The 11090-nt window shown below is 39.7% G+C and overlaps 2 protein-coding genes across 2 annotated transcripts; both read left to right on the forward strand.

The window, feature by feature from the left end:
• The first annotated feature begins 5010 nt into the window (after positions 1–5010).
• On the forward strand, positions 5011–7100 carry LOC115745185 (disease resistance protein RUN1-like). The gene is made up of 2 exons (XM_030680595.2): positions 5011–5217; positions 6015–7100. The coding sequence occupies exons 1-2, from the start codon at positions 5093–5095 to the stop codon at positions 6961–6963; spliced, it is 1074 nt and encodes a 357-aa protein (XP_030536455.2). The 5' UTR covers positions 5011–5092; the 3' UTR covers positions 6964–7100.
• A 490-nt stretch (positions 7101–7590) lies between these two features.
• On the forward strand, positions 7591–8429 carry LOC115745249 (PTI1-like tyrosine-protein kinase At3g15890). The gene is made up of 2 exons (XM_048273276.1): positions 7591–7833; positions 7914–8429. The coding sequence occupies exons 1-2, from the start codon at positions 7591–7593 to the stop codon at positions 8427–8429; spliced, it is 759 nt and encodes a 252-aa protein (XP_048129233.1).
• Positions 8430–11090: the final 2661 nt, after the last annotated feature.

The following is an 11090-nucleotide window of genomic DNA, read 5'->3' on the forward strand; positions in this document are numbered from 1 at the left end:
AAGCCATTTTTGGGACCATTCCGAATTTTGTCTTAGATATTCCTGGTCCGAAATTAATGTGGTATTCAATGGCCGAGATTACCTACCTAAAATGGTTTTCACGTAATGAAAAATTAAAATTTATATATAAATTCAAAATGGACCAAATTTTGTTGAAGTAGTATTTGCGCTTATAATTCATATTATCTAATTGAGGAAAATTTTATGCTCATCCCTTTTAGAAAGTAAGGTTAGTACTGCCAAAAACCCCAAACGGGTACACTTGTAATAAATTTATACCAAACTATTTTTTTTATTATCAAAAACTTTAAACTGGTATACCTATAACAAATTTACCGCAAACTATTTTTTGACAATCAAAAATCTTAAACTTGTACACTTGTAATAAGTTTACCCTTCATTAGTTTCCATTAGATATGGTTAATACCACAAAAAGTCCCAAACTGGTATACCTATAACAAATGGAGTATAAAAACATCAAATTTATATAATCGCCAACTACCATGTGTCATCCAATTCATCAAATTGACTATAAAATTTAATAAAAACTAACATAAGGTAAATTTGTGACACTCGGGCATTTATTAGGTACATGAAAGACCTTCTCTAAAAGCACAAAATTGTCACATTTGGTTGATATGCTTTCCAACGGCCAAATTTCACGCGTCTATCATTGTAGTACAGTTCATATACCCAGCTGTCATGTTATGCCAAAGTACATACGTAGAAATAGGTTTTTTGGCATCCACCTCATACTTTCATTAGCCTTTTTTTTTTACCATTCCAGATTTTGCCTTAGATATTCCTGGGAAAAGTACACTAGAAGTGCCATAACTTTTCTACGGCGTTCATTTGAGTGTCATAACTTTCAAAACGTTCACTTAAGTGCCATAACTTTCAAAAACCATTCACTTGAGTGCCATGTTGACGTGACACGCTGGAAAAGTTACTGTAGCATGCCGGAAAACCGACGTGGCACGCCAGAAAGTTACCGTAGCACGCCGAAAAGCTTACGTAGCACGCGCGGAAAAGTTCTTGTAGCACTCAAGTGAACGATTTTGCTCCAACGTAGTACTCAAGTGAACGATTTTTGAAAATTATGACACTTAAGTGAACGTTTTGAAAGTTATAGCACTCAAGTAAACGCCGTACACAAGTTATGGCACTTCTAGTGTACTTTTCTCGATATTCCTGGTTCGAAAGTAGTAAAATATTCAATGGCTACAAGGTTTAACTACATATTCGACCAAAAAATAAAAAAGAGGTTTAATTACCTAAAATGGTTTTCACATAATGAAAAATAAAACAATATATATAACTTTTTGTCCAAAAAGTTCAAACATATTGTACAATGACCAATTCAATCATTAATTTTTCAATTATGGGAATTTAGTTTTAAACCTTTTGATGATTCGTCAATTTAGTATTAAACATTTCAATTGGGAAAAAGGACACCACAAGTACTAATATTTGTATACGGCGCTCACTTTGGTATCAATTTTTTTTAATCAATTAAGTGCTCATTTTTTTGAAAAACGATTATTTGAGTGCCAACTCCGATGAGCGTTTCCAAAAATCTTAAGTGACGTCTACGTGGCTCACTAGAAGATCTAGTCAACAATAATAAAAAAAAACAAAAATTAATAATAAAAAATTCCACATATTATTATAATAATTAAAAATAATCCAAAAATTTAAAATATAAGCTAAAATTTTTAAAAAAATAAAAAAGAAAAAGAAAACCCAAGTTGCAACGGTACTCTCCTTGTGACAGCACCACCATCAGCTAGGAATAGCCGGCGAGGGTGGGGGATGGGCCGGCAACCCCGCCGATGGCCGGCAAGGGTCGACCTTGCAGACCTAGCGAGGTCAAGTCTCACCACAGCTAGCACCGAGAACCGGTCGAATCTTGGGGGGCCTGCCAAAACCGGTCGTAGCCACAGCGGGGTTCCTTCTAGTTGCCTAATGTATAGCCCTTTTTCTTGTTCGAGCTACGGTTATCTTGATTGTGCACTGCGAAATTCTGGTTCTCTCCTCTGTAAATCAATTTTAGAATTTATCCTTCTATTTTTTTGAGTTCTGTTTGAGTTTTGGGTTTCTACATTGACAAAGAAAGGACCAAAACTCGTCTCTTTTCTTCTTTCTTTGCTCTGCCGAAGTGGCATTCTCTAACTGCTCTTATTTTGTGGTAACGAGTTTGCCTTTGTACTTTCAAATTTCTGACTTCATTCGACAAAATCTACCATGGATGGATTTCTAAATTGATAGAGTCTGAATAGTTCACCGGAAAGATCACTAGAAGAGGAAAAGGAAAAAGGCAAAATAAAATTTTTATGGCATTTGCTTTAAGAGAGTATTCGAGATGTCTTTAGTTGCAGATGAATCGGTTTTCGAGCAGTGATGATACTTTTGCCGGAGACGGTGAACTATTGCCTGAACTTGATTTTCATTGTAGTTGGAGTTCTCTGCAACTCGCCCGGTCGCCGCAACTTGGGTTTGCTTTTTTTTTTTTTTAAGTTTTTTAAGCTTATTTTTAAATTTAATTTAATTTTTTCAAAAATTAGCTTAATTTTCCACATTAACTTATTCTTTAAAAAAATTGCCACATGGACTTATTTTTTAAAATATTTGCCACATCGATTGTTTGGCCAGAATTGATACTTAAGTGACCAATTTTTCTTCGATTTGTCACTTAAGTGAGCCGGCAAAAAAAATTGGCACCAAAGTGAACGCCGTACACAAATATTGGCACTTGATATATCCTTTTATCCTTTCAATTGTGTCAATTCAATCTTAAACCTTTTCAAGTCTTCCCAATTGAGTGTTAAATTTGTTATTTGGACAATTGTGTGAAAGGACTATATTGACAAATGATCAAAAGATTTAAGACTAAATTGGCACAATTGAAAAGTTTAGAACAGAATTGGCCACGGTGCAATAGGTTTAAGGCTTTTCGGATAATTTTCTTTGGCATTTTGTGCTTATGATTCATGTAAACAAATTATTCCTACCAATTTGGATATTTTGACCAACAATAGCCTGATTATTTTTTATTTAAAGATTCAGGCCTTTGCATAATCCTTATAGGGGTTAACTACTCTAACTAACATTACTGCATCAATAAAATGGAGGACTAGGAACGTATCCATTGGACGATCCTAGCCTTGATAGAGCGTCATTTACAGCATTGATCGTGTGATAAGTGACGTAGTTGACACTATTTCATCAGAAGATCAACTTTCTCACAACAATTATATTCTGCAACCTCCTAGCTGCTGAAGTATCAAATTGTCCAACGTCTCGTTATCAATTTTTCACAACAAGTTTTTGCCAGTAGCATTGTAGGACTCTTGTTGATTTCTAGCTCTTGCTATCGCAATCTCCTCGAATTAACAAAATGTGTTCCATCGAGCATGCCGAAAAAATGTTTCCCAGAAAATGATGAAATATCCTTTAAGAATATTAATCGATCCACTATTGACTAATTTTCAGTTTGTAGTAATAAATTGTTGCCAGCAGCATTGTCGACTCTTGTTGATTTTTAGTTCTTGCCATTGTAGTCTCCTCAAATCAACAAAATGTCTTCCTCTGATCATGCAAAAAATGATGAAATATCCTTTAAAAATATGAATGGATCGTTATGAATCGATAAGGGTTTTGAAGGGTCCTTTGTTGAATTTAGACCCGAAAATAAATGACAAGGACTTCAAAAGTACAACATTGGGAACAATGGTTGTGACTTATGTGAAACGCAGGAAAATAAAGATAAAAACAAATTTGCAGAAGAACGTTGTGTTTTGTGATTGATTAAGGTACTTTACATTGGATACACTTGGGGTACTTATAACCTCTATCGCCAAGTACATATGATGATTACATACAAAGGTAGTGAAAATAAGCAACATTTAATTACAAAAAACTTACATATTTGAAAATATCACTACTTGACAGTTACATACAGTGTCAAGCGACTTCATCCGTGGGGAAGGTTCTCATGGATAGCTAATCTTTGTTGCATGTGTCTTTATTACATTGTCGATTCTCTTCAAGTTGTCGACTGTTTTGATCAAACTGTCTCTACCGACTCAGTTTGCTGCTCATTGATAATAACCAAAAGTTGGTAAATTTTTAGGGGTCAACAGTTATATTATTATATGTTGTAAAAAATTTAGCAATTGACACGAAATAATTAGAATCCAACTGGGTGTCAAACCAACAAAGTAAGAATTTCAGATATGCATGAAAGAGAACACGAGCTTGGAGTGAGTAGTAGCACTTGAGAACAACGCGAGGGTAAGGGACGAGAGCATCGAGATCGTCACGCCGGAAGACATCGTTCTTGAGCGATGACGAAGAACTGAACAAGAGTAAGTAGCAGCACTCGAGGGCGACGTGAGAGAGGGGGGATGAGAGAATGGAGATAATGACACCGGAGGATCAAGGTGAGACAATGAGAGAGGGAGGACGGCGAGGTGAATCCTTGCATGGATGGCGTTCCGTGAAGATTTTGCCGGCGGCAAGGGTAGCGATGCACGGCGCCGGACGACAGTGCTGCCATGTTCCGAACATATTCCGGGCTTGGGTCGTCCCCGCGTCTCCGTTGACTCGTTCCCCGCGCCTCCCTTGTCTTTGAGCGTTTCGCGTGAAAAGAGTGCCATGGCCCCTCTCTCCAACGTTCTTCCGTGGCGACTGCATCATCATCATCATCATCATCATCTTCGTCTACTTCTTCCTCTTGTGCCGCCGTCCCTCGGTGGGACTACGATGTCTTCCTCAGCTTCCACGGCGAGGACACACGCACCGGCTTCGTCAGCCACCTCCACAGCGCCCTCCGCCGCAACGGAGTCCGCGTTTTCATTGACAACGAGCTCCAGCAGGGGAGAGGATCTCCCTCTCGCTCGAGCGGGCCATCGAGAGCTCCAGGATCACGGTCGTTGTCTTCTCCCCCAGCTTCGCATCCTCCACCTGGTGCTTGCAGGAGCTGACAAAGATTCTCGAGATGATGGACTCAAAAGGGGAACTGGTCCGGCCGGTGTTCTTCCACGTTGACCTGAGCGATGTGCAAAAGCAGACCCTCGTCTTCGCTGAGATCATGGCGAGGCATGAGGAGGTTTTTGGTGGTGGTGGTGGTAGCGGTGATGGCTCCGAGAGAGTGAAGAAGTGGAGAGGCGCGCTTCGTGAAGCGGCTAATTTGTCCGGATGGCATTTAGACAACGGGTAATTGTCTAATTACTCTCAGCTAATTGACTGGATTCTCTTGATTGCTGTTTGTTTTGTGGAGAATTTCTGTTAGATTATATCCGATTAGAACTCGCTAGAATTGGTAAAGATGAAACTTGTTGCCTAAATTTGGCAGAATTGTTTGAGAAATGGAGTTTCAATTGAGTTTGCTTAGAAGAAGGAAGCAGGACTATGTGTTTGGAACTGGAATTCTGACTTTCAGAGTGTCATTGTTCCGATGTATAACGCGGATGCATTGAGAGACCACCTTTCGCCTTATGCTCGTGAAATTGCTAACGTTTGTAGTTTCGAAGTTTAAGGTGTTGAATCATAAGTCTCATTTGGTTTTATGGATGGCCAAGAAATATTGGTCGATTATTTGCTTAGCTAGCTTCGAATCATGTATACCTTCCCTCAGTGCTCCTTTAGTGTATGTCTCAATGGTTAAGCACTTTAATAACCGACAACACAATAGTTAACATCACAAGTCAAATTCAAGGACTCGAACCTAACCAGTTCTGCAGCTTAATTCATTTATATCTTCTTGGATCAGGGGGAAGGTGTTATTTCTGATAATCCTTCTCATTAGCTTATTTTAGTTTAGTTGAGCAGATGATGTGCCCACCTATCCTAGATAAAGGAAGCCAGAGTAAAAAGTTTAGTCTTTGTAGAACCTAACGGCTGTTGTATATACGGTACTTTTCAAAGAGCTCTAACAAGTAAATATCAAGTCCTTTTGTTTAGTTTTGTAGCTTAGTGGGCTGTCACATATTTATAGGGATTGCAATTTGCAGTCTTGAATCTGAACTTTATCCAGAGATTGTTGAAGAAGTGTCAAGCAAGCTGCACCGCCTGTACTTGGATGTTGCGAAGCATCCAGTTGCTCTTGACAGGCATATACAGGCCGTTAGAATGTCATTGCATACAGAGGATGATGGTGTTCGCGTAGTGGGTATCTGCGGGATTGGCGGAATAGGCAAGACAACTATCGCTAAAGCTGTATACAATATTATTGCTGATCAATTCAAAGGTAGTCGCTTCCTGGCAAATGTCGGAGAAATTTCTCGGCAGTATGGCCTAGAAAAACTGCTTGAAGCTCTTCTTCATGACATTTTGAGGGATAATACCATAAAGGTTGGCTACATTCAGACTGGTGTAGATTTGATGAGGCAAAAGCTTTGCAATAAAAGGATTCTGTTAGTTCTCGAGGATGTGGATAGTACAGACCAACTAAGGGGCTTATTGGGTGAAAGAGGTTGGTTTGGTCATGAGAGTAGAATAATTTTAACAATAAGAGATGAAGAAGTACTAGTCACTCACAGTGCAGAAATCTGTAAGGTCGGTGAACTAAATTATGATAATGCTCTTCAACTTTTCAGTTGGAATACCTATCGGGAACAATCCCCCGCAAGAGATTACCAGCTTATCTCCTTCGGATTTACTCGCTATGCCAAGGGTCTCCCTTTGGCTCTTATTGTGTTGGGATCTTTCTTGAGTGGTCATAGTATTCACGAATGGAACTGTACATTAGAAAGATTGAGAGCCATTCCTGACGGCCAAATTTATGAGATTCTGAAAATCAGTTTTGATGGATTAGAAGCTAATGAACAAGCTATCTTTCTTGACATCGCTTGTTTCTTTAAAGGAGAGGAAAAAGATTATGTAACAAAGCTGCTAGACCGTTTTAACTTTTTATCCAGACAGGGCGCTTCAAATTCTCTCTCAAAAAGCACTCATATATAAGGACTCGAACAAGATATCGATGCATGACTTGCTTCAAGAAATGGGTCGAGAAATCGTGCGTCAAGAATGTCCTGAAAATCCTGGCAAACGCAGCAGACTTTGGTATCATGCGGATATTCTGAGTGTGTTACGGGAAAATTCGGTAATTTTCATTTCAATATCTGCATTTTCATGTTCCTGAAACTATGTTGTTTAAAAACTACTGGAGGTATGGCACTACAATCACTTGAGGTGTGGTGCTTTGCCATTGGCTTGTTAATAGCGTATATGTAAGTTCTTGCATGGAGACCCTATAGATGCTTACGAACTAACTATGATTAAGCGAACTTGTTTTCATGCACATAAGGGTACGCACACAGACAGAGTATTATTTCTTTCTGAATGTGATGAACTCCTGATCGTATGTCCGCTTCGGATTTGAAGGGAACAAACTCTGTTGAAGCTATTAAATTAGACATGCTTGAGCCTGAAGAGGTGTTTATGGGTACGAAAGCCATCAAGAAGATGAAAAGGCTTAGACTGATTATGGTTCGGAACATTCATTTATCTGGATACCCGAGTATCTTTCGAATGAGATAAGGTAGCTCGATGTGCATGGAAACAACTTGCCAGCAGCTGTAGAGAGCAATGGTCCTGCGCAACCTAGTATTCATGATTCCAGTCCCACCAAGCCTTCTAAGAATGAGAAACATCGTGGTCGAATCAGAACGATCTTGTTTAAATTGCGGAGATGCTCAGTCAGACTCTAAATCTATTATGGCTTCCCCAAATAAGCTTGCCCAGTTTTTATGCTTCAGAAGACGAAAGGGATATTGTCATAACAATGGCGAAGCAGATTCTGACAGCGATATGCTGTGGGAGGAATATTCGGTATATATTTGTCATTTCGATGGCTTTATTTCTCATTACTTCATTTTACTCGGTTACTTGTGATAGATTTTGCTTCTCAGGCATTCAAAATATTTTCGAAGGCAGAGCTTGTTCGTGCAACGAATAATTTCTGCAATGATAATAAGATTGGAGTAGGCAGCACCGGTTCAGTGTATCGCGGGGTGTTGGATGATGGGCAGCAAGTGGCCATCAAGTGGATAAATGTAACCAGAGTAGGCTTTGAAGAATCGAGCGACGAGATCAAAACTCTCCGTCTCGTTAAGCATAAGAATCTGGTTCAGATGTTGGGATTCCATGCAAGACGAAGTGAGCGCGCCCTCGTCTATGAGTACATGAACAATAGCTCGCAGTACTACCACCTTCACACTACCAGAAGCTCAACATTGATGTCATGGAATGAACGGCTCAAGGTGGCACTAGATGTCGCTATGGCAATCCAGTACTTGCATGAATATGCCGGTCCTCGAATTGTACACCGAGACCTGAAGTCATCAAATGCATTGCCAAATGAAAAGTGGACTGCTAAAGTTGCGGATTTTGGACTGTCCAGACTTCTTCCAGAGGATGAAGCATGAGAGTCTTCGGATCCTGTTGCCGGCACCGCGGGTTATATAGCTCCAGAATACTTCTCAAGCAATAGACTAACGGCTAAGAGCGATGTGTATGGCCACGGCATTGTGTTGCTCGAATTGTTATCTGGACGCAAAGCATTCCAAAGGGATGAAGATGGCCCGTTAAGTCATATCACGGAGGACGTGGTTCCATGCGTAACTGACGGTAAAATTTGCCAGGCTCTGGACCCAAACATGCCAATTCCAGCACCGTTCGAGATGATGGCAGTGGAAGATGTGGCGTACCTCGCTGTTGATTGCGTTCATGTAGAAGCTGAAAACCGGCCTCCAATGACTCATGTAGTGGACTGCCTGAGGAGTGCTTTAGCTCAATGCTCACCAGCTTGTCTTTAATCACTCCGCGGATGAAAGTAACCTAAAATCGAAGGTATACACGGTAAGTTTAAATTTATAGAGTGTGTATCTGCTTAGTTTTGAGTATAGTCATTGTAAATTTATGTCCAGAGGTTCGTAGCGAACTCCATTTCCAATTCTCGTTTTTATAGCCTTGAGTTCAGATTTATTTTCTCTGTTCGAAATAAAGAGACAGTTCATGTCCGATACTATAGGATCAACCCAAAGATGGATGCAATAAAATCGATCCTCCATAATGTGTTTTACTAGGAATGTGCTGGTGCACCGGACAGAATACCATGAAATCACCACAATCAAACTATCTCTTACATCTCTTTTAATGACTCGATTTCCAGTTCCAAATTCCCAATAATCCGATCTTTGTTCAGGCTGCATTTGGTAGTCCGGTTTTAAGTCCGAATAGGATAACAATTTATCCTATCGAGTGTTTGGGACGTCCTCCGAACCTGGTATGTCCCGATAAAATGTCGGATAAGAAATTCAGTAAAGAGAATTGGATATATCTAGATTATATAAAAACAAAGTAAAGAGATAACAAAACCATAAGACCAAGTTGTTGATTGTTCAAATTGTTTGTCAACAAGCTTGCACAAATTGTGACGACTTTGAGGCTACAGTTTCCACACCTTGCGTAACGGTAGCAGATTCGCGATTCGTTAGAGTTAGACATGAAAAACAAGGTGCTAAACTCGGTGATCATCAGGCAAGACTTCTTACCTCCATTTGGTCCCTGCTACTGCAACTAGTGGCGCCATCATCTACGCAGAGCATGCAGACCGCTCGTGGGGCGAGGTGAAGATGGTGATGGAGAGGCCGGAGATCTTTGGCGTCGCCGACATTCCAGACCTTGATCATTCCGATGTGACGCGGAGGCGACGCTAATAATCACCGTGAAATTCCCTCGCCCCCTCTGTATCGTAGTCTCTCACATGTCATCTATGGATCTGCATCACCTTGAAGAGGCAACGCTAGTGTTGCTAGCTTCATGCCCGGCCACCATTGCGGTGGTGGTGGCCGCCGCAATACTGAGATCTAGGGTTTTTCCTATTTGGTTTTTTACTTTGATTGCATTTTTTAATTTTCAAGTCTTTTTATTCAATTATTTATGTTTTAATCTTATCCTGAAGTGTACCAAACATTTGATAGGGTTAAAATATGTTCACATCTACTATACAGGGGAGTTATTCATCCCATTTTATCCATCCTAAACCAATTCTTATATTGACGATTAAGCGCGGCAAGAATTATCTCGGACTATTTCCAAACCAGCAAAAAAAGGAAAATTATCAAAAAAAATCATAAACGTTGTAATTGTGCCATTAAATCCTTTTTTTTTTTACCAATTAAGTCCTAAACCTTTAGCAATTGTGCTAATTCAATTCACTTTACCTACTAATGCTTACGTGGATAAATTTTAATAATATTTTTTTATATTATTTTTCCTTTAATTTTTATTTTATGTTTTCTTTCTTTCTTTTTTCTTCCTAATCCTACTATGGCCGGCGAGGATTGTTAGAGCTCGCCAACCGTCGGCAAGGCCATTACAACCCTCGATCAGCACAAGGTGCGGTTGCGAGCGAAGGGGGGCCGCGGCCTCCCCCACGGCCGCGATGGCCTCGCCCGGTAGTCGGTGAGCTCCGGCGACCCTCCCCGGCCACAATAGGATTAGGAAGAAAAAAGAAAGAAAGAAAGAAAGAAAGAAAACATAAAAGAAAAAATAAAGAAAGTAAATATTATTGAAAATTATCCATGTCAGCGACGACCAATAAAGTGAACTAAATTTGCACAATTATAAAAGATTTAGGACTAAATTGGAAAAAAAAATATTATGACTGAATTAGCATAATTGCAATAGGTTTGAAATTTTTTTTGATAATCACCCTGTTATTTTTGTCCTCCTCTACAATATGTAAACCTACTCTTAGGTGAGTGTTCCCTATGGCGTGCTATCATCGTGATTTCGTTATGTGTCTTAAAATAAATCGAAAACATTTATGCACCCGACAATAATGTTCTTTGACAAAATTTCAAATAAGAGCTCGAATTGCTCTTATTTTCTCAAATAAAGATCCGAAATGTTCTCTTTATTTTAAATAAGAGCTTGACCAAGGGCATATTCGTCATTTTCTTCCCCTTTTTTTTCCTTTTTTCTTTCTTTTTTTCCCATTTCTTTTTTTCTTCTTTGTTTCGGCCTACGAGGGTCGCCATCCTCGCCCTCGCCAGTTGCCGGCAAGGACGGTGACCCTCAAC

Source organism: Rhodamnia argentea, chromosome 1 (genome assembly GCF_020921035.1).
Source record: "Rhodamnia argentea isolate NSW1041297 chromosome 1, ASM2092103v1, whole genome shotgun sequence".
In the NCBI taxonomy this organism is placed as follows: domain Eukaryota; kingdom Viridiplantae; phylum Streptophyta; class Magnoliopsida; order Myrtales; family Myrtaceae; genus Rhodamnia; species Rhodamnia argentea.

Bases quoted from the DNA above. Each gene is read 5' to 3' on its own strand.
- LOC115745185 (XM_030680595.2), top strand. From the start codon at position 5,093: ATGGCGAGGCATGAGGAGGTTTTTGGTGGTGGTGGTGGTAGCGGTGAT. The intron at 5,218-6,014 runs GTAATTGTCTAA...TGCAATTTGCAG, and splicing joins GGATGGCATTTAGACAACGG to TCTTGAATCTGAACTTTATC.
- LOC115745249 (XM_048273276.1), top strand. From the start codon at position 7,591: ATGGTCCTGCGCAACCTAGTATTCATGATTCCAGTCCCACCAAGCCTT. The intron at 7,834-7,913 runs GTATATATTTGT...TTTGCTTCTCAG, and splicing joins TGCTGTGGGAGGAATATTCG to GCATTCAAAATATTTTCGAA.